This window comes from Pseudorasbora parva, chromosome 8 (assembly GCF_024679245.1).
Source record: "Pseudorasbora parva isolate DD20220531a chromosome 8, ASM2467924v1, whole genome shotgun sequence".
Taxonomy (NCBI): Eukaryota; Metazoa; Chordata; class Actinopteri; order Cypriniformes; family Gobionidae; genus Pseudorasbora; species Pseudorasbora parva.
In genome coordinates this window covers 33020443-33045256 of record NC_090179.1, presented here as the reverse complement: position 1 = coordinate 33045256, position 24814 = coordinate 33020443, and the positions used below count along the sequence as shown (strand labels likewise).

The window sequence follows — 24814 nt, the reverse complement described above, 5'->3', positions numbered from 1 at the left end:
CCAAATACATGTATGCGTTGTTGTTGTTTTTATTTGTTTTTCTAGAAAGAATTCAGATAATAGAGGGAGTAATGTATAGCGGGATCAAAGTGGTGTAGATGGTCAAGCCATGTAATGCCAGAGTAAAGGCTAATAATGGCTGAATACAAATAAAAGAATAATGAGGATTAGGTCTCATTCACAGCAGGGTGTGAATGGTTCTTTGAGTGAGAACAATAGAAACATAAATGGAAAATCTCCTCGCCAGACATTAGACAATAGACTGCAAATGGGTGTTTACAGAGCAATAAAATATGTTTTAACATCTTATCAGCCTTTTCTAAAAACTCAAATGACATGGTCTTAGAAAATGATTAATAAAAATCATAGATGTTATGATTTTATTTTTAAAATGACGCATGAGCAGACTATATATATATATTCTAACTTTTCATAAAAGTACAACACATAAAAGTGGGGCAAAATCTTATTATGAAATACGTAAATGTTTTTCTCTTGTTCACAATGGCCACATTAATTGCAACATCCTTTTGCCAAGATCGCAGCTCTGAGTCTTCTTATAACTCCTGATGAGTTTGGAGAACACCTGACAAGAGATCAGAGACCATTCCTCCATACTGAATCTCTCCAGATCCTTCAGATTCACAGAGCGATGCTGTTGTATCTCTTCTTCATTTCATCCCACACATTTTCTATAGGGTTCAGGTCAGACAACTGAGTAAAGATATTCAAGACCTCCAGCAAAAAAAAAAAGGAAAAAAAAAAGCCCACAACATTAAAGATCCAGTTGTATTTAACCATGGGCATCGGGGTACTTATCCGTTATCCTTGCTTGCACCAAACCCATTTGATGGGTGTGCTGCCAAAAAGCTCTTTTTTTGTCTCTTTTTTTTAACACAGAACCCAGTCTTTTGAAGTTCCGGTTGTGTCGGACAACTGAATATGTTGGAGTTTGTTCTTGGATGAGCGAGAAAACCCTCCCAAAGAACTTGTGGTGATGCAGGTGCTGTTTGATAAATAAATAAAATATTCGCTTTATGACCCTAAAACTAATCTCTGCAATTCTCTGCAGTTTGAGTAGACAAAGAGTGATCCTTGGAGAGTCATTGTCCACTCAAACTCTCCTCCTCACCATGCATTAGGACGAAATGGACACATGTCCTCTTCCAGGCAGATTTATAAAATGTTTAGCTGATTTTCAATGCTTTAGCTATTTTCTTAAGAGCCACTTTCCATTTTGTAAAGCTCATCAATCTTTTGCTGCACATCAGAACTATATTCTTTGATTTCACTCATTGTGGTGGATGATTAAAGGGAAATTTAGCCTTTTTGTTTCCTCATATTTATACTCCTGTGGTACAGGAAGTCGTGGCTGAACAATTTCATGCTCCTAGTCACTCTGGTGTGCTAAAATATGAATGTGAATATACTTCAGAGATAATTTACTCATAAGAATATCCAGGGGTGCCAATAATTCCCCCCCCCCCCCCCCCAAACACACACACACACACACACACACACACACACACACACACACACACACACCATTGTCTTACTTCAAAGGTTTTTATTAGTATTTTTTTATGAAAGATCAAAAGAATAAACAGTGCAGATTTATTTTCACAGCTGCCTTCACTCAGATTTAACAAGGGTGCCAATATTAGTGGAAGGCACTGTATATCTCAGTCTGAGTAGTTAAACTGTAAAATCTCAAGTGCTGGCTTTCTAAATATATGTTGGCTATGTGTCTATTAAAGATGCCCTAGAATGATTTGAAGCAATATGTTAAATTGTTCTCTGATATCTACGTAGGGGGGTATGTGGCTTATTTAAGGGCAAAAACCAGATACAGTTTTACAGGTCCATTTACAACCCTATAAATTGTCCCTAGGATGTAATGTTCTGTTTTTGCCTCATTTCAGAGTCATGAATATTAATGTTGAGCTCTGCTCTGATTGGCTTATTTCAGCAGCTCACAGCACACTGCAGTTCAGTGAAGCAGCTCAAGAGTCCTGACCATCCTGACAAAACACTGACCGACTGAATGACACTTTAAGCAGAACATTCAAATGAAGATTGATAAAATGCAGCCTACTTGTTTATTGGTGTTTTCAGATCATTCACGCCCGAGAAAGAGCTCACGTTCGTGCGGTTGCTAGATTTCAGTAATTAAATCCCCCAAACAGAGCTTTTCTGTGAAAAGAAAACCTGTATACACTCCGGTTTTTACCTAAACATGTCCAATCTGGCAACCACGCGAGCTCTCTTTTGCGCATGGACGATCTGAAACCACAAATAAACAAGTAAGACTATCGTTTTAACTTATATGGTGGAAAAGGTGACATTTGCTAGAAGAATCGTGTGAACGATCTGTAACCAAAGTACGGTTGTATTTTGTAATGCAAAATAATATTAACCTTTGTCATTAGACACACTATTTAATTTTGTATGGTACTTGGAGTATCCTATTGTTACTATATTAGCATCTTGCATCATCTAGACAATGCGGTCTAAGAAACTTTCAATTTAATCAGAAATTGTTTAAACAGCTAGTCAATAAGTGGATAAATTACTTACTGCTTGCAGGAATATAGTTGCCCCTTTCTTCAGTTTAAGACGCTGAGTGAAGCTTGCTAGAAATGGGGCGAACAAACGAACGATTTGTTGTGGTATCCGATTATTATAAACCTTAATCATTTGAGGTTGAGCCGTTTTTGCTATCTTAGAGTGTCTTGTGTACCATCAGTAGATTCGGATTGTTTGGACAGATGCAAATGTTGGTGGCGTCCATATAAATGAACCCCAAGGCTTACGTCATGGTTGGGTTTATGTTGAGAAGCACTTTTTTTCTGTTAAATTTTTGATTTACGAGATTTACATAAGAAATAGGAGGCAATGGTGTTTGAGACTCACAGTATGTGATGTCCATGTACTGAACTCTTACTATTTCACGTCAAGGTTAATTAAATTTTTCATTCTAGGGCACCTTTAAGAATACTTATGAGCAGCAACCTTTTTATTTTGGGTATGTCATTTACACCCCACTTGCCAAAATGGGGAGTATTGGGTAAGAAGTTAATTGTATCTATGCTGAATAAAAGTATTAATGTATTTTTTTAAATCCTAAAATTCCTTTAATAATTAAATATATTATGCTAATTATATACATACATGATTATATATATATATATATATATATATATATATATATATATATATATATATATATATATATATATATATATATATATATATATATATATAATTATATATAGTGTAAATGTTTATTCACCAGTGAGATGAATCATATTTGTCTGAAAAATATATAGTTTCTGATACTTTGATTCAATCTGATGTACGGTAGTGCAGCATAGCACAATACATCGGTTCAACTTTAACCAATATGTTACCCCAGACATCCCTCCAAGGGCTAAGGCTCACACATCTCGGGTAGAAGCCCCAGTCCGCTGATCTGGTGGTGGTGATTGATGGCCTGAGACTCCGTTAGACAGGACAGACTCAGATGGCATTCATGCAAGCCATACTTAAAGGCCAGTGGCACGCGTGAGCATGGCATCACAGCCGGACTGCCTGTCACTCACTCCAATTCAAAGGAATCTCGCTCTGTGATCTGATCTTGTGAGACGCATTGGATGTGCTTCTAGAGACCAGCACGCAGGCCCAAACAGAATATCTAACACAGTGCGATACCGCTCACTTTAGGATGGTCAGGGAGATACGAAGCCTTGTGTTGATGGATACCCTGGCTGCCATCGACAGAACTTTCAGTGCAGCCTTTGCGACTCTTGGAACTTCAGCACACAATCAAAATCTCCTGAGAGCTTTTTTACCACCGGGGTTTGCTGGTGTTTTTTTTTTGGGGGGGGGGGGGGGGGGGGGGGGGGTTAAGCTACAATTTGCTTTCTTTGGAACTGTGCTAAATAAGCTACAATATTTGCCTTCTTTCATGTGCTTTTCATGCTGCTTTACCACATTGGATAGGTTTGCACCAGCTATTCACAAGGACTGTTTTAGGACCTGGGGGTTAAAGTAGGGGGTGTTAGTAACTACAAGCTCATTTGTAATAAAATGTATACTTAAAAGTATAGTTCACCCAAAAAATGTAAAATCTGTCATTAATTACTCACCCTCATGTCGTTTCAAACCAGTAAGATTTTCATTCATCTTCTCAAAAAAGTTCATAAAGAGGTCCTAAAATGAATTTAAGTGGTTTAGTCCAATTTTTTTTAAGAGACTTGATCGCTTTATGATGAACAGATTCAATTTAGGCTTTAATTTACTTATAAACTGATCAGAGAACATAAACCGTAATTCAACCGAACCTGCTGCCTAACACAAAAATGAACCTCATTGGTTCTTGCTTAAACTCGAACCTGCATGCGTAACACAAGAATGAACCTCATTGGTTTGTGTGGAAGCTCAAATGTGCTGCATAACATACAAGAATGAACCTCATTGGTTCTCCCACGTCAAGCGAACATGCTTGAGCTTGTGTTTACCAAAAATGATTTGTGAGTTGATGAATGTTTATTTGAATAAACCATATATAGACTAAACCACTCTAATTCATATGGATTAGTTTAGCAATCTCTTTATGAACTTTTTGAAGCGTCAGCGTTGTAGTTGCATAGCTGTCAATGGAGGTACAGAAAGCTCCCAGATTTCATCAAAAAGATCTTCATTTGTGTTCTGAAGATGAATGAAGGCAATATGGGTTTAGAATGGGGTGGGGTAATTAATGACAGAAATATTTGGTGAACTATCCCTTTAATTTGGTTGCTATTTGTTCTTAAATGGTTCAACCAAAAAGTATTATTTTGTCATGATTTACTCACATTCCTGTCATTCCAAACCTGTATGACTTTCTTCTTTAATGAAACACAAAGTGTTTTGAAGAATGTTCACAACCAAACAACTTCTACTGTATGTGCAAAAAAAAAAAAAAAAAAAAAAAACATTTCACATTTCTCAAAACATCTTTTACTTTACACACAAGAAAAGGGTCCTACAGGTTTGAAAAGACATGAGGTGAGTAAATGATGGTTATGAAGAATCTTCAAATCTGTTTCAAATGTGTAAACATAGTTGAAAAGCTGTGAATTTTTTATTTTGTTGATGTTTAAAAAAAGTTTATGTGGGGTGGAATTTTAACAGATTAATTGTGCAACAATCAATTATTTAGCAATGCTGAATATATTGTGGCCACTTGTTAAGAATTGGTTCACAAGAATTAAAGGAAGTGTATGTAAGATTGTGGCCAAAACCGGTACTGCGATCACTTTCAAATGACTGTAGAGCAGTGTATCCCCTCTTCCCCTCCCCCCTGACTCGAGGTTGCCAGATTGGCTGCAGGATCCAGCAGGAACGTTTATAGCTGTTGCTGTGGTAACTAGAGTAGAGCTGGCAACCCGGATGCTGAAACACTACTGACTTCGTGATTGGTCGATAGGTGGAGGGTGGAGCTTCAGGCCAAAACACAACATGACAACATCAACATCAGTTGAGGGCTTCAACAACAACTTTTAAATGACTATCCTGGCCGGACTACTGTTGTCAGTGATATAAGTATTTGAAATTAACTTGATTTCTTAATGTCTAGTGACATATCAGGGCTATTTTACGATTAATTGAAATACATTTCTTACATACAGCTCCTTTAAGAACTTGTTCTCTTTACAATTTGCTAATCAGATCATATAAGTGCGTATCAGACTTCTAATTAGAAGGGGAAAAAATCGCTTTTATTTATATTGAAACATTGTGGGTGGGTGTTTTTGCTAGTAAGCAGCAATCCAGAGTACACTAGCATCCCCCTACTGTGCCACTCAGAACACCCAACAGCTTTGGATTGAACAAAAACACTCAGAACATATTCTTTACCGCATAGCAGCTCCTTGGCTATAATCCAACATCAAAATGTAATAATAACAGTGAAAGAATCTACTTTCAATATTTCTACCTCTCCTCTGAGAAATGCAATTGATTTTACCTGCACACCAGAAGCATTACACAGGTCTCAGAGAGAGAGAGAGAGAGAGAGAGAGAGAGAGAGAGAGAGAGAGAGAGAGAGAGAGAGAGAGAGAGAGAGAGAGAGAGAGAGAGAGAGAGAGAGTGTGTGCTTCTGCTGCTTAGTACACTCAATATCTAGCTTTCACATCACTGACCAGATACCACACTGCAACATATTGCACAGCTATAAGCATCAACACTTGTTGCTGTATATGAAATTACATATCATCAATTCTTCATACTGAACACCAGCAGTAGAAAAAAAATATTTTTACTTACTTACAGTACGTATATTTTCTTACTTATTTTATAATACCAGCATGTTATTAATTTCCTACACTAACAAAATGTACCATGGTATTACCATGGGTGTTTTGTTCATCGCTCCATGCTCATACAGAACCACATATTATACCGTTCATAATTTTGGGGACAGCCAAAACGATTAATATTTAAATATATATAAATATATATATATATATATATATATATATATATATATATATATATATATATATATATATATATATACAGTATACTTACTTACTTGGTAGTAAGTGTAACATTGTTTGTTTGTTTTTTTATTGTTTTTTTTTTAATTTATTATTTATACCTCAAATAAATGCTATTCTTTTGAGCTTTCTATTTATCAAATATATATATATATATATATATATATATATATATATATATATATATATATATATATATATATATATATATATATATATATATATATATATATAATGTAATTAAAATGGACAAAATTAATAATTCTAAATACACTTTTTATGTATTCAATGCTTTCAGCTGCCACAATGTATTTTAATTAGTGCTGTCAATCAACTAAAAAAATCTGTGATTAATCATGATAAATCATATGTTTTTAATTTATTTTATAATGTTATAACTTCACAGTTAATCTCAAAATGAATGTAGAAAAAACAAAGATAGTATATTTTAAATATTTGTTTAGTAGCATCTTTTTTATAAATGAAAGCCAGTATCAATGATACTAATACAGCTACTGGTGTCATAATGAAAATGTTTCCCCTCAATTTTAAACATTAATTATATCCATTCAACATTACAGTACATTGTAATTTAAAGCTATATATTTTTCTACATTAATATGGCTTCAAAAAATATAACAACTTTTAATTTAAGTGAACTTAAAACAGTCCTCAGATAAACCCATAATAAATGTCATATTTACCTGTGCCCTGTGAAACACAGTTATCAATCAGTCGGCACTACATAAATGATAAATTTAATTTAATCCTTATTAAAGCTTCAAAAGTTATTTTGTCAAGAGCCGTGAATAAATCTCTGTTACCTTTGTTTTTTGATTAATGACACGCATTCCTGTAGATTTTGTTCTCACACCCAAAGATTGCTCACATAAAGCTGTCTCTGAGTACTAATCCAAGTTCTTTTTCGCTGCTTATTGCGCTTAATCAGTAAAATAAAAACATATTAATGCCAAAATGTCTGTCTGTCTTATTCACGTAAAACATAGTCAGCTATGTTTTAAGTGAATAAACAGTTGGGAAAATATATATATAAAACACATGCAACAGAATAATGCACTGTAAAAAAATTTTTCATGATTTATCAAATTTCAGATATTCAGAGAACATAGTTTTCTGAGTTTATTACATTTATTTATTAAAACAAAATTGTACACCTCCACAAGGCTGGTAAGGGCTACAGGGAAATTGCCAAGCAGCTTGGTGAAAAAAGGTCCACTGTTGGAGCAATCATTAGCCCATTGGCTTCTGTCCATCATGGCCTCCTAATCATCCCCTTATCCTGATTGGCTTCATCACTCTGTCTCCTCTCCACCAATCAGCTGGTGTGTGGTGAGCGTTCTGGCGCAATATGGCTGCCATCGCATCATCCAGGTGGATGCTGCAAACTGGTGGTGGTTTGAGGAGATCCCCCTCTTCAATGTAAAGCGCTTTGAGTGCCTTGAAAAGCGATATATAAATCGAACTTATTATTATTATTATTATTATTATTATTATTATTATTATTATTATTATAAAATGGAAGAAGCTAAACATGACTGTCAGTCTCTCTCGGACTGGGGCTCCATGCAAGATCTCATCTCATGGGGTCTCAATGATCCTAAGAAAGGTTAGAAATCATCCTAGAACTACACCAGGGAGCCAGGGAGGAGCTGTTCAATGACTTGAAAAGAGCCGGGACCACCATTTCCAAGGTTACTGTTGGTAATACACTAAGACGTCATGGTTTGAAATCATGCATGGCAGTTTCCCCTGTTTAAACCAGCACATGTCCAGGCCCGTCTTAAGTTTGCCAATGACCATTTGGAGGATCCAGAGGAGTTATGGGAGAAAGTCATGTGGTCAGATGAGACCAAAATAGAACTTTTTGGTCATAATTCCACTAAACGTGTTTGGAGGAAGAAGAATGATGCGTACCATCCCAAGAACACCATCCCTACTGTGAAGCATGGGGGTGGTAGCATCATGCTTTAGGGGTGTTTTTCTGCACATGGGACAGGGCGACTGCACTGTATTAAGGAGAGGATGACCGGGGCCATGTATTGCGAGATTCTGGGGAACAACCTCCTTCCCTCAGTTAGAGCATTGAAGATGGGTTCCAACATGAAAATGACCTGAAGCACACAGCCAGGATAACCAAGGAGTGGCTCTTTAAGAAGCATATCAAGGTTCTGGTGTGGCCTAGCCAGTCTCCAGACCTAAACCCAATTGAGAATCTTTGGAGGTAGCTCAAACTCGGTGTTTCTCAGTGACGGGCCAGAAACCTGACTGATCTAGGGAAGATCTGTGTGGAGGAGTGGGCCAAATTCTCCTGCAGTGTGTGCAAACCTGGTGAAAAACTACAGGAAACGTTTGACCTCTGTAAATTGCAAACAAAGGCTATTTTCTCAGGTGTTCAAATATGATAAAGCTGTATCATAATTAATAAATAGTTATTTAAATAGTAATAGGATTTTTGTATTTATTTCATTTTATTTATTTATTTATTTTTAGATTATGTCTCTCACAGTGGACATGCACCTATGATGACAATTTCAGACCCATCCATGATTTCTAAGTGGGAGAACTTGCAAAATAGCAGAGTGTTCAAATACGTATTTACCTCACTGTATCCCTGCTGCCAAATTATGAGATCTATATGGCTGTTTTTCACCATGGTATTGATGTTAAAACTATGGCCAGTGGAAAAGCTAGAGTGGCTGGTAACTTTGGAAAACCACTTTCCACAGTGGCTGGTGAGCAAAACAGTTCATGTTAAGTCCTGATTACATTTGGCAGGTGCTAAATCCGAAGTGACTTGCAGCACATTTAGAAGATGCATTTTTATCAATACTAGTGTTTCCTTTGAATTGAACTAACAACCTTTGTGTTGCTAGCGCAATGCTCTACCAGTTAAGAACATGATGGAAGTAAAATGGGTTTGCCATTTCATTTTATTTCTTTAGTGTTTCATCAGTGTTTTGAATAGACAACATGGATGGGATTTGGATGAAAAAACCCAAGGACACCATTGATGTTATGAATGTTTTACTTTGTCTGTGTCTCTAGGGAAAGAGATACTTGTCCGTTTTATCTGGACAGGTCATGCATGTATATGTTTAGTAAGATGTTTTCAGGAGACAATCCTCCAGGGAGATGTTTTACTCAGCCATTCATGATGCTGTAGATCCAGGGACGGAACGCAGACATGGCTCTGAGGGTTATTATATCTGGTTGCTGATTCTCTATCACTTTCTGTGCTCTTCCGCACGCAGACGTTATAAGGATTATTTACAAGCGCTAAATGATTTTTTGTTCTTCACATTTCCTCAGGTTTTCAAATAAATGCCAGGGTAAAAGGCACAATGTTTTGAGCTGTATAGTATTAGGTCACTTTCTATTGGTGGATTGCTGTTCTTCTGTGTGATTGCAAACAAAAAACGTTCTGCAAACAGAAGAATGTCACAATGCTGTAGATGTACACAGTTTAAAGATAATACCTGTATAATCACATATAAATGATTAAAGGGAAAGTGTGTAGGTTTTGCTGCTTGAGGTTGCTTATTAAAAACAATAACAAAGGTGTAGCTTGATGCCGCAGTGAATGAGCGTGGAATCATGGGAGTTGTTGTCTTCACCTCCACAGCCGATTGAAAGCAATCCGACAGGACTATAGCGATTAAAGTCACATTCAATGCTTGCCGGTTTTCACCTCCTTCAGTTACGTTTGGTAACTTAAATTAACGTTTTGTTTCATTCTAATGAAATAGCCAATAGAGTGGCACAGATGTGACGTCACTTTGTAGGCCAACCCAATAGGATTTTCCCATAGGCTTTTGGATTAAAACAGGCTTTTGGATGCCTGTATTTATATGACGCCAGAATTAAAAAGCGAAATGTAGGCTATAAACGGACTACACCACGGTCCCGTGATTTCAATGTCACCATCACTAAGCTTTCGACAACTCTTTCAGTTTGATTTCAAAACTTTTTTCTAGAATAGTTTATAAGAGCACAGTTATGAGCATAATGAGGCTGTAAAAGCTCCTACCTTTTTAACATGATGGTGTTTAATCTCCTTGACAGCCTCTGTAGTCCCTTTTAGCCACTTTTAAGCAACCGCCTTTTTCAAGACTCGTAACAGCTTCACAAATTCACGAGTGGGGTAATACTGATGTATTTTATGTCATAAAATAAAATGTGAAAGTGTCTTGAGTTTGTGTTCACCACAGACCTTATTTCAACCATTTAACCAAAATCCCATTCAAAGAACCCTTCGACTTTGTGACGAGGGAACTGGAAGTGCTAAAATGCTCACTTCCACGTTTTGGCCAACAAAGTGATGTAATACCTGCACCACTCTGTGCTGAGTTACTACTCATACAGGTCACTTTATCTGACCAATAAAAATTGTGGGTTAACGCAGTGCTGTTTTACTTGGTCAAAACTGTCATACTAACAATACATTCGAATGTGTTCAAAGTTGTGTTGCCTCTGAGGTACAAACATGTTACTCACAGTGATTTAAGAAATGAGTATCACAGAACACTTAATAATCACAATATATGATGTACACTGTAAAAAATTATTTAGAAAAAAAGTTACCTGGTTGCCTTAAAATTTTGAGTTCATCGAAATTAAAATTTTGAGTTAATACAATGAACATTTTTTTTTTAAAATTCGACAACCTTTATTAAAATATTATTAAAAGATTTTGTGAGCATATTGGGTAATTATGTGCACTGTAAAAACTTTTGGTTGGTTTTTGTTGGTTTAACTTTAAAAAAAGTAAGTAACCTGGTTGCCTTAAAATTTTGAGTTTATTGAAATAAAAAAATTTGAGTTGATACAATGAAGGAAATTTGTTTAATAAAAAGGAACTCAAAATATTATTGTATCCAAACCACAAAAACAATTTGATAAATCATTAAAATAGCACAATTTGGCATGTTTCACTGCGTCATCAGAAATAAAACACACACAATTACCCAATATGCTTACAAAATCTTTGAATAATATTTTAATAAAGGTTGTCGAAGCTCAAAAAATGTTCATTGTATTAACTCAAAATTTTAATTTCAATGAACTCAAAATTTTAAGGCAACCAGGTAACTTTTTTTCTAAATAATTTTTTACAGTGTGTGTGTGTGTTTTATTTCTGATAACACAGTAAAACATGCCAATAGGTATGATTTATCAATTTTTTTATGTGGTTCAGATACAATAATATTTTGAGTTTCTATTTATTAATCAAATTTCCTTCATAGTGTCAACTCAAATTTTTTATTTCAATAAACTCACAATTTTAAGGCAACCAGGTTACTTACTTTTTTAAGTTAAACCAACAAAAACCAACAACATTTTTTTACAGTAGGTACCTGTATAGTACTGTATGTGTAACATTAGTTTGATAGGTCTTCTTGTTACTGTTTTAACAGGCCAGAAAGAGGTAAACGCCACTGGGAGGTCCTTCACGGTCAGGAGCAGCGTACACCTCAAGGTGGACAGGAAGGACGATGGAGCAGCGTACACCTGCGTGGTGGAGCACATAGCTCTGGGCTCTTTGCCGCACCAGGTCACAGAAGTGCTGGAGGTCCACTGTGAGTCATGATTTTGGATCATTTTAATGGAAACTGCTATTAGATCATCTGAAACGGGACATCTACCAGCACCAGTCTGAAGAGTGTTATGTGTACAGTAACACCAACTTGGCAAAGTTTAGTAGTAATGTAACCGTAGCTCAGTAACATGTTTTCAAAATAGTGTAAACAGTGTAAATAACTTTTACATGAATTTAAAAAAAAGGGTTTTACTAAGTGTTACTATTTTACAATAACTGATTGTATAATGTATAATATATTTACAAAAAATATCCCTTTTTTCCTTCTTTTTTTACATTTTGTTTTGTTTTTGTTGCGTCTTGTGTTTTCTTTTGTTTTTGTGTCTTGTCTTGTGTTTTTGTTTTGTTTTGGTTTCATTTTGAGTTTTTGTTGTTTCTGTTGTGTCTTGTTTTTGTTTTATTTTGTTTTTGTTGTGTCTGGTTTTTGTTTTATTTTGTTTTTGTGGTGTCTTTTTTTTAATTTTTTTATTTGTTTTTGTGTCTTGTTGTTTTAATTTGTTTTGTGATTTTGTTTTTGTTGCATCTTGTTTTGTGTTGTGTTTTCGTTTTGGTTGTCTTGTTTTTTGTTTTTGTTTTTTTGTTTTTTGTCAATCCAGATCCTCCTCAGGTACAGATTGTGCACTCAGTAATAGTACCTCAAGAAGGACAGTACTTCAAACTGGAGTGTGTATCCAAAGGCAACCCACTGTGAGTGCAGCCTTCTTTTAATCACCTACACAAAGATTATTTGAATACGGTTTGTCTTATGAAGTTGAACTTGCAGAATCATCACATCTCAAGGCGGCCCTTATCTGCATGCCGAGAACAAAAAGCAATAATACTAAATCAAATTGTGATATTTGGGAGAGATTTAGTGAGTCATATAATCATCTAGAGGCAGTTGTAACTCTTTCAGTGTGACCTTTCTGAGGTAGAGGACAAAACCATAAAAAGTTCCTTGAGCAAAAATGATAACAACATGAGAGAAAAATCTTTTCTGCCACCAGACTTCCCTATAATGATTACAGGAGCTGTATGGTTTTTACATATAATCATATGACTACATATCATACATTTTTTTAATTATATATTTGCAAATGAAGTACAATAGGGGGAAATTTACATTGATGTGTTCTTGTTTTTAAAAATAGATTGATAGAGTGCAACAAAAGCACTCTTTTTTTCTTTTTTACTAAAATCATTTCTAACAAAACATTTAATGGAAAAATCCTGTATAGTGTACATTTTCCTGTACACTGGGGGGTATCTACATAAACTAGCATAGCAGTACATTTGTTGGCACAAAAGCATGGAGTTTATTTGTGTTTGAAATGCAACAAGATGCTCAACTGATACACCAACTTGGCATGCAGTCAGGGCCGTTTATAGCCATTCTGATGCCCCCAGTCAAATTTTAAAAAGCTATATTGGTGTTACTGGTATAAATGATCGAATATATACATACATTCCGATATATATATATATATATATATATATATATATATATATATATATATATATATATATATATATATATATATATATATATATATATATATATATATATATATATATATATATATATATACTGTTTGTTAATGGGAAAAAATAATACCAGTAATACCACTGTGTTGCCAGATGCCTGTATAACCCTATGCCTATACTATATATATATATATATATATATTTCTTAAATGCTAAGAAATTGTTCTCAGACATAAGTACATAATTATTAGGTGTTGTTATTATTACTACATTTTGCATGAATGTTACAAATATTGAACCTTAAATAATGCAACGCTATGCCTTCTGTTTGTACGACTCTGCTTGCATTAAGGACTATTAGCAATGAATAAATCAATTCAGCAGTCGACACCATCTGTGAAGACACGTTAAATTTGACAAAGTGATTTAATAAAGGATGTATTAATATTGTGAATTAGCACATTTTATTATACCATTTTTAAATTGGTCGTTACAGTTTTATATGGGACAATTACAAAACACACTGATGCATTTATAGTTTGCCTCTAACATACACAAATACTATCTGCCCATTTCACAGCGTGATTTCTCGACTGCCACAAATACTGCCCTAACAAAATACAGATCTGTGCACTTTTTACCGTACTTGTTTTTTGTTGGTTTTGTATTGACCTTTAGTTTGAATTTAGCTTTATTGTATGGGGAAAGGTGCACTATGTAGTATTTTTGCAGTTAAAAACAAAAAACAAAAAAACACTAGGCCAGTGTTATATATTTTGTTCATATATTTTGACTTATAAGGTTCTCATGCTTTTTTGTTTGCTTGTTGTGAGTTCTCAACCTTTACATTTCTTAAGCCTCAAGCTAAATCACTCTGTTGTTTTTAGGCCTGAGCCGGTTTTTTGGACGAAAGATGGAGGTGAGCTTCCTGATGTCGAACGAATGATCGTGGAGGGTAGAGATCTAATCATTACCACACTGAACAAAACAGACAACGGCACATACCGCTGTGAGGCCAGCAACATCCTCGGCACCAACAGGGACGAATTTACGCTGTATGTGTATGGTAAGTACTTCTGGGTCAACACAGTCTCTGGAGGGCAATAAATCCATACGTTTATTTTTTTATATTCTCATGTGTTCTCATTATTTATTTTATTTGTGAAAGTTTACGTTAATATCCATCGTAATCTGCATCAAAACACACATACGCACTCAGTAAACTCCTCCTGGCCTAGTTTACCAGTGTTCTTGTGTGTTGGGGGTATACAACAGAAAATGCTGGTGGCTGCAGTATTTGCCACCAAAGTGAGACAAAGCCAGAAATGATAAGTTGGTTCTCCAAAACAGGAAGTAAAGCAAGAGAAGAACACAATTAAGGGTCCACTGCTAATGCGGATAACATTTGTCAAGCTAAAATTGGAAGGAAGATACAGAGCACCCGGGACAGAGACGGATTTGTAGCATCGCTTTTTAATAGGCCCAACAGAAGTCACATTTTTTGTACTGAAAAAAAAAGAGACTTTTCACAACAGGAGGGTCCCGTATGGACGGATTCCTTTTGAAAGTTGAGCCCACAACTCTCCATGACTTTCTGCTGCCCTAGATTTATTTTGCCAAATTAACAAGACAAACAGACACACAAAATAAAGATCTTCTTCACTGTGTAGAAGCTCTACAACTGAATCAGGTTAACCTTCATCCTTCCCTCACATGCTGTAACAAATCCTTCCATTGCGGGTCAAAACTACCCGTAGCCCTGAAATTATTGCTTTTTTTTTTTGTCCAGAAAGCTGATTTTTTTAAATATATTTTTTTATTTACCTTTAAATTACTAGATTTTAGATTTTGTCAATAAATAATATAATTTAAGCACATTTTTTTAACATAAATTCGAAATATCTCTCCACTACATGCAATAACAGGCTCAAAACAGCTATATATATTTCATGACTCTTGCCACTAGATAGCCTTATAGCTCTATATGGATCAAACAAGCTGTTCTGCTGTCAGGTCCTAAAGTCAGTTCTCACTATCTCTCAGTTTTCATTAATAAACACATGTATAAAATATTTTTTGGGTGAAGGTTTAGCATTTTTAGCTTAAAATATATAAGCGACATACTAGCCAATATATATATATCTGACAGACAGACAGACAGACAGAACGACAGACAGACAGACAGACAGACAGACAGACAGACAGACAGACAGACAGACAGACAGACAGACAGACAGATAGATAGATAGATAGATAGATAGATAGATAGATAGATAGATAGATAGATAGATAAGTAGATAGATAGATAGATAGATAGATAGATAGATAGATAGATAGATAGATAGATAGATAGATAGATAGATAGATAGATAGATAGATAGATAGATAGATAGATAGATAGATAGATAGATAGATAGATAGATAGATAGATAGATAGATAGATAGATAGATAACACTTTTAGTTCTATCATTTACTAGCAAAGACTAACCAAATGCTAATAACCACGCTAATCAGTCAAACGTTGACCTCCAAGTTAAAGAAATGTGAGGCAGCAAGATACAGACAGGTGTAGAGAGGAAAAGAGGGAAAATTTCATTCACATGACTCATTACCTCTGCTTCTAATTCATCTAGATGTCTGACTTCACCCGAGTGATATATATTAAGCCCTTCCTCTCAGGATGAGTTGTCCGACTCGGCTCTGAAATGAACCTAATTTGCTAATGGTACGACTGCCAAGTGGCAATAAATGTCAGTTGAAATCACACAGTCTCTATTCATCTCCAGTTAGCGTTTTAATTTCCGTTTATTAATGTGTCTGCTGGCTAGGTACACTTTATTTTTCCAAGGACAGATAGAAAAAGTGTTTAGGAAAGGAAATAAATGCAAAGCTGGGTGGCAAATTCTGCTATTTTAGTATTCTGTTATGGCAAATTGGGCCGTGATATTTAACATTAATCATGTGCGGTTAGAGTTTGATGCTTAGAAATTAGTATCATACGGAATTGAATGATTGAAAGGGATATATCATAAAGTGCACTTAATACAAAAAGTATGCAAAAGTTTACTTTTGCATACTTTTTGTGTTAAGTGCACTTTGTGCTAATGTCAATGTAATGATGTTCGTAGATGGGAAGGAAGGAGGCGGGAACCGGCGAACGTTTAACAACATTTATTAACTCAAAAGAAATAAACAAAACGAAAGTAAAACCGTGGGCAGCCCCTCACGGACGACTGCCCGCAAACACACAAAATAAAACGTGGGCAGCCCCTCACGGACGACTGCCCACAAACACATAATAACACAAAAACAAAACATAACATAAAATCCAGGCCTGGTCCTCTCTCGTCTTCCGCAGCTCTTGCTCCTCCTTATATGCTCCCGTCCCATGGCCGCGAGACGAGACCGGTGTGCCACGCAGCTGGCACTCGTGAACATTAATCACCGGCCCGCTCTCGCGGTCCCTCGCCCCGCTGCCTGTCACACCACAGTCAAATGAAAAGTTTTATTTTAAAATACATTTAAAATAATATAGTTTTAATAATCTTTTGTTGCACTAATGAAGTACACTTATGATGTGTTGACTAGCATGTAAAGTACTTATCATGTTTAACTGTAGCGTGTTATTCAATGTTACATTTAAAGTGAATATTATTTTAAATGTTCTAAATTGCAACTTTATCATTACAAATGTGTAATTACAAATATAATTTAAATATGGCATATGTTTCGATAGAAAATATATTTTAGTTGACCCAAAGGCTTGTCAGTGCATTCGACAGGACACTTTAAACATATTTCAAAGGCAATACAAATATTTATGAAATTACATATTGTATAAATACTTAAGTCCTATTTAAGGGAGTCACTCTTAAAGGGATACTTCAGCGATTAGCATTAAGCTTTGTATCAGTAGAAATCCGGTAGTATATTCAAATGATCATGAAAAAAATAGGATTCGTTTTATTACACCTCCACCCCAACTGCCATTGGTTGGAGAAACAGTTAGCCCCACCCCCAAACTCACACCATTGGTTTGAGGCAATGCCACTATGTTGGGCTGCTCAGGATGCTCAAATAAACATCATAGTACCACATTTACACTTTTTCCAGAAAAAGGGCTAGTAATATCTGTTAGAGTCATGTGTATATTTAAATATGCACATCAAAGTTTCAGAGTTAGATTAAATAGTAGTATTTTAGTATTAAAAAAGCCCATACAGACAAAACTGAAACCTCCATATATTCATAAGTCAAGCCACTCACAGCAGCCAATTTCTAGAAAGACAAGCATGAGCTAGAAAACAGCAGGGTCCACAGACAATCCAATTGCTCCTCTAGATGTGAAAATCCATGTATTGGTCTGCACGCTCCTATATATCTGAGTGTTATTGAGCCGTTGAGAGACCTGTGACATCTCTCCTGCAGGTGTAATGTATAGTCTAATCGTACCCAGCAGTAGGTCGGAGCAGACGAGACTCCCTCTGGCTACTCTGAGCCCCGAGTTCTCCTCAGACTTTTAAATGAGCATCAGCATTTATGTCTCATGGGTTTAATCCAGCACTTGCTTGGAACTGTAAAATATTTATTACTTGCTTCCTATAATCAGCGTGTGTTCGCTATACCAACCCCCTCTCAATTAAAACCATGAGAACAGATGAAAAAGAGTTTCGTTTACTTGCTGGGAAAAGCGTGCAAACATCCATAAAATTGACGTCTTTTCAGAAGTGCGCCCTGCTGCTGGAGCAAGAGATGAAATGCTTCCAGAGGCACTCGTGGGGCATTTTGACCCTAAACGAAATCCTTGCCAAAGAGCTTGAAACTGCTGAGTTGTATTTATACTTCTTTTAACTTCTTCCTCCTCTTCAGTCTTAGGTCTTATTTAAAGAGCTAATTATGTATTGGTAATCAGTCCGGGAGACATGTAAAGGAAGAGCGTGGGCGGCCCACGCCACGCAGAGACTGATCAAAACAGCACGCATTTGAAGTCCAGGCGGAGGAAACTAGCAAGTGATCACGTAGGTTTCTGATGTAGAAGTCAAGTATTAAACATTAAAGAACCAGAAGAGGAGCATTGACCATCAAGAAAAAAATGAAAATAAACATGTAAATAGAGCTGTTTTTGCATAGTTTTGGACAGGATCTGTAGAACTGGGCATATGGGTGATGTTTGCACAAATCCAGGTCATATTAGCTAGTCAGAAGCATAAGGATGTAAGAAAAACCTCCACTGTCCCAAAATGAGTCTACATAAAAAAAAATAAAAAAAAATGTTTTAATATGTCAAAATATGCTATAAATGTGCAGAGAAGTACAAGCTTGAATAGTAGAATTAAATACAGTGCCTTTCTACAGAAAGATATGGAGGCTTGTTTTTCCTCCATGGAATAAAACGATTTAAAAGATAATTAAGGTAATTATCTCACAATGCTGACTATTTTTCTCACAATTGCGAGTTTATATCAGTAAACTAGTTGTAAGCTGTAAAGTCAGAATTGTGAGATAAAAAGTCACAATTAACTTTCTTTATTTTTTATTCAGTGGTGGAAAAAAGAATCATAGAAAGAATGTGTGCTTCACAACAACACAGTGTATGCATAACAAAATATAAATATTATCTAGGTTTTTTTTACCTATATGCCTGAAGTGCACCAAAAAGCAAGCACATGAAAATGTTCACTAGTATTACACATTTGGGGTCAGTAAAAAAAAAAAATACTTTTTTTCCAGCAGAGATGCGTTCATTTGAACAAAAATGTCAGTAAAAATGTTTCAGATAAATGCTGTTCTTTTGAACTTTTTATTCATCATAGAATCCTTAAAAAATATATTATATATATCACGGTTTCAGCACAAATGTTGACAATAATAAGAAATGTCTCTTCTTCATATTAGAATGATTTCTGATGGATCATGTGATGTAATGATGCTGAAAATTCAGCTTTTCCTTTACAGGAATAAATTACATTTTAAAAGTTGTTAAAATAGTAAATTGATATTTTAAATTGTAATAGAGTTTCACAATATTACTGTGTTTACTAAACATAAAGTTCGATTCACACCAAAAACAAATATCTATAAAGATAACTATATTAGCATCCACACCAGTGGAAGATATCATTCTGTTTATTCTAAGCGCATACATGTCTGCCGCTTTTAATGTTCAAGCTCCTAAATCAAGATGGATTCTGATTGGCTGTCACTGTTTTTATCGTTCATTAGCTGGATAAAATCGTGACTCCAACGATATTGCTTCTCTGAGCCGTTATTGTTATAGCTGTGGTGTTGTCTGGCTATCACCAGACCAAGCTCAATTTAAAATTGAACATTGGTGTGCTCTGTATTTTCTACTGCACAAGAGGGTGTGATAAACAAGCATTATTCAAATGACTCCGTATGAAATTGGATAGTCCTTCAACCAATCAGACCACAAGGGGCAAAAAAACAAGCATAATTCAAATGAATCTGTATGCAATTGGATAGTCCCTCAACCAATCAGACCACAAGAGGCGTGATAAACGAGCATAATTCAAATGACTCTGTACGCAATTGGATAGTCCCTCAACCAATCAGACCACAAGAGGCGTGATAAACAAGCATAATTCAAATGACTCTGTATGCAATTGGATAGTCCTTCAACCAATCAGACCACAAGAGATGTGATAAATGAGCTTAATTCAAATGACTCTGTATGCAATTGGATAGTCCTTCAACCAATCAGACCACAAGAGGCGTGATAAACGAGCATTATTCAAATGACTCTGTACGCAATTGGATAGTCCTCAACCAATCAGAGCACAAGAGGCGTGATAAACGAGCATAATTCAAATGACTCTGTATGCAATTGGATAGTCCTTCAACCAATCAGACCACAAGAGCAGAGGTGTCAAAAGTACTTGCATTCATTACTCAAGTGGAAGTATAGATACTAGGGTTTAAAAATACTTCTGTAAAAGTTGAAGTTTCAACTCAAACTTTTTACTTAAGTAAAAGTGTAAAAGTACTGGTTTCAAAACTACTTAAAGTATAAAAGTAAAAGTAATGTAAGGAAAAAAATGCCATTAAAGACAAAAGCTTAGGCCACACCACAGGGGCATATAGCGCACTACGTCACCTCCTCAAAAACATTTTTCTAAAGGCCATAATGACTATAATGTTATATTAAAATGTTAATGTTGAAAAATTTGGGAGGCACTGGCTACCTGTTTCAGCCACATATATACCCATTGAAAATGAATGCATTTTAGTACAATGGACATATACCATATGTGTACTGCTGAGCATTAACATGTTTCCTGAAGCGGAAGATATGATGACTAGTTGCCTATAAGTAATGTTATCAATAACCTTTATTGGAATGTAAATGTAGGCTACATGTATGATCAGTGTTGCCAGATTGACGACACTTTAGAGCCCTACGGGCCCTGACTTTTTTTACACCCCTCCCTAACCTCATACCCACTGTCGGCCGCTGACTGCTTGGTTGTCACTTTAAAAAAAATTAACAAACAAACAAATTATCCAAACATTTTTCTAAATTAACTTTAATAAAGAAACTAAACGAAATATAACTACTTGGACATTAAAAAAAAAAAACTGAACTATTTTAATGACTGCAGGAGTGTGTCATAGGATTGTGCAGGGCGTGTGCAGGGCTCAAAGCTCAACAAAACCAGCCCACTCCCCCGGGAAAAAAAAAACACAGCCAAAACTATAACTACAAAAATAATGTGATGATATTTTATTGAATAAGCCACTTTAAGTGCAAACAGTGCCCAATATAAGAGATCAGAAAAAGCACATAATTAACAGGCATTTCATACGTTAAAACACACCACCAGGGGCGTAGCCATCTTTTCAGGAGTGAGGGGGACAGAAATGTCGTAATACCAATTTTTTTTTTTGGACCAATATAATTTATCGCATTCGCATCTCTTGCTCTTAATTTGGTAAGATATCAAATACACTGCTGAACAATAACCTCTAATATCTATATTTTTCTCCTATATTTTATGCCAATTTTACAAACACTTGTGCATTATTAAGTCTCCATAGATTTAACCAGCTGTTCTCTATGTGAATATATAATAAAGTGCAATTTATTCCTGAATTTATCATCATTCAGTGTCACATGATCTTTCACTGATCATTCTCAGAGGATTTGATGATCAACACACATTAATGATTATTATCAGTTGTGCTGCTCATGGTGCTGCTTAATATTTGTGGAAGCCATCTAAACATTTGTGGTACAATTGAAAAAAGAGAGAAATGAATACTTTTATTGATCAGACATGCATTCAATTGATCACAAGTGATATTTTTTATATTATAAAAGATAATTTATTTAATAAATGCAAATAAAAGCTGTCAATTGAACTTGCTATTCATCAAAGAATCCTGAAAAATAAAATGTATCATGGTTTCCACAACATTTTTAAGCAGCACAACTGCTTTCAACACAGATAATCATGTTTCTTGATTACAAAATCGTCATATGACAATGATTAGTGAAGGATCATGTGACACTGAAGACTGGAGTAATGATGATAAATTCAGCTTTGATTACAGGAATAAATTACTATTCACATAAGAAAATAGGCTGTTTTAATTTGTAATAATATTTCACAATATTACTGTTTAACTATTTTTGATTAAATAAATGCAGCCGTGGTGAGCAGAAGATAGCCTACTAAACATTAAAAAAGCTGCATTATTTATGTGATACTTTATTGTCAATAAATAGGCTACATTGAGATGGCTTGAAAAACACATATAAATTATATATTGTCGCAATCGTCTGATTGTCGTCGTCACGTTTCATCACTCATAGCGATTGTTTTCCTTCAGCTCCAGCGTGACTGGATATTACTTCTACGAATCCGCTTTTGGACATTCTATGAGAGCGCCCTCCTCATATTTAGATGCGAATAAAATGGCAGGTCATGCATAGATTAATTTTTGTCTCTGAATTTAAATCTTGATGTATTCCCATTGGTCTATGTAAATACATTTGACCGTGACGCGTGAAGCGCGCTATCAACCGAGATTAGAGAAGGCTGTCTTTAGCGTCCCTGTTAACTTGCCCGCCGCCGCGCAGGGTAACACCGGTTCGAATCCTCGATTAGGATCGGTGAGACCCAGTAAAAGTGCGGGGGACGAAGATACATTGTATTAAAAGTGAAGGGGACACGTCCCGTCCCCCCGTCCCCCGCGTAATCTACGCCCATTCACACCACTGTCACAATGCGATTCATTGATACTGTACAATAATCCGCCGACAAAAAAATATCAACAATGCGCTTAGCTTTGCTCTGACAAAACTACAGTACACTTGTGAAGTTCATAGAACATGCACTTAGCCCTGTCAAAACTAATTCATCATTGATTCAAACCTCTTTCAGCAGCTGTTGGGGTTGCTAGTTGCAGATGTCCTGAATGATGGACAGGAATCATGATTATATTTATAAAGTGTCTTCGAGTCACAGGTGTAATCCACGTTTGAGAGTTGGTTCACTCTCCCACTCCTTACTGTAGAAACGGCTTGTGTATATATACTGTATGTACCGGTATGCCACTTTAGCATAGCGATCACTTGAATATGTAGTACATCTACGACGAGTTATCCCGCTAAAAACCTGGCTGTCATGACTGAGCGCGTCTGCTGCTGCTGATTGACTGAAAGTGCGTGCTCGTCCGCTGGAACCCGCCCAATCTGGCAACACCGTGTGTGATTTGTGCTTTGAGTCATGGATCGCGTAGTAACCAATAGGGTGTTGGTTTGGTATATGTTTACACTTCTCATCCAACCACAATCAAATTCACACTATCCGGATGACGCGATTTATCTGCATTTTTTTTAAACAAGATGAAATGAAAGAGGAGTAACGAGGCTATTTTTAAAAAGTAAGGAGTAGAAAGTACAGATAATTGCGTGAAAATGTAAGGAGTAGAAGTAAAAAGTAGGCAGAAAAATAATTACTCCAGTAAAGTATAGATACCCAAAATTTCTACTTAAGTAAGGTAACAAAGTATTTGTACTTCGTTACTTGACACCTCTGCACAAGAGATGTGATAAATGAGCTTAATACAAATAACTCCATACGCAATTGGATAGTCCTTCAACCAATCAGACCACAAGAGATGTGATAAACAAGCATTTTCAAATGACTGTACGCAATTGGATAGTCCTTCAACCAATCAGAGCACAAGAGGCGTGATCAATGGGCAACGACCATTTTTTTTAAGGCTATGGTAAGGACCCATAGTTTCTCTATCTGTCATCGTGTTAAACCCGCCAATAGCACACCAGGTGGATAAGCCAGTCTGTGATTGGTTCCCACAAAAGTGTAACAGAAGCAGTAGTAATCAATGTACAGGTTTCCGGGCGAAATCAAATCGCCGGCAGATCAGGCTGGGTTTACCGAATCTAGTTGTGGTGTGAACTCTGCTATTCTTTAACATTGAGAATGCCTTTTAGAACCATATCTTTATTGTTATCTTTATAGTTATCGTCCATGGTATGAACATGCCTTAAGAGACTACTTTTCAAAGAAAATTACTGACCCCAAACTTGTGTATATTTTGTAACTTGTGCTGCCCTCAGTGGCCACCAGGGTCACATACGCAAAATCTCCATCAACAACACTAAATACAGGCTTAATGTTCTTTAAACAAAATATAATTTCGTACTTCTTTTGAGTTGAAATATAGCCCAGGCGCGTTCTTGTCAGGATTCGTGAGATTCACCCACATCAGAAACCCTGGGGGAAACGCACTCAGCCCGTTGCAGAAACGACCCGGGAGCAGTCACACAGCGTTTGAACTGCTGCGGGAATGTGGATCTTTTCCTCTCTTCCCATCTCTGTCTTTCTCCATCTCTCTCGCTGCCACTTCACGTCACCTCCACCTTTTTACATCAGAAATTCTTTTTTCCCTGATTGTACAAATTGGACTAAAAGGTTTTTGGCTCCAGTGTTGAGGGGAAAAAAACTAGCCACAGATGAAATTCTGGTTGTCAGTCTGTCAAAGAGGTGAGAGATAAAAGGCATTTCTCATCAGACATATGCTCTGTTTCAATAAATCGAAGGGCAGATTCTCCAGTGTGAACGAAAAAGCTTGTGGGGAGTGGGGACAAGCAACATTGGGTCTCATTCACTAGTTATTGCGTGGGTTATTGGTATTTGTTTG

At 36.0% G+C, this 24814-nt stretch overlaps 1 protein-coding gene across 6 annotated transcripts in view; it reads left to right on the top strand.

Annotated features, from left to right (window-relative positions):
• The window catches only part of cadm2b (cell adhesion molecule 2b), a 263536-nt gene that overhangs the window by 224883 nt on the left and 13839 nt on the right, over window positions 1–24814 (top strand). For all 6 annotated transcript variants that reach the window (XM_067450978.1, XM_067450974.1, XM_067450979.1 and 3 more), the window contains exons 6-8: window positions 11978–12139; window positions 12756–12846; window positions 14511–14689. In XM_067450978.1, the coding sequence (XP_067307079.1) occupies window positions 11978–12139; window positions 12756–12846; window positions 14511–14689 (432 nt within the window). The remainder of the gene's footprint in view (window positions 1–11977; window positions 12140–12755; window positions 12847–14510; window positions 14690–24814) is intronic.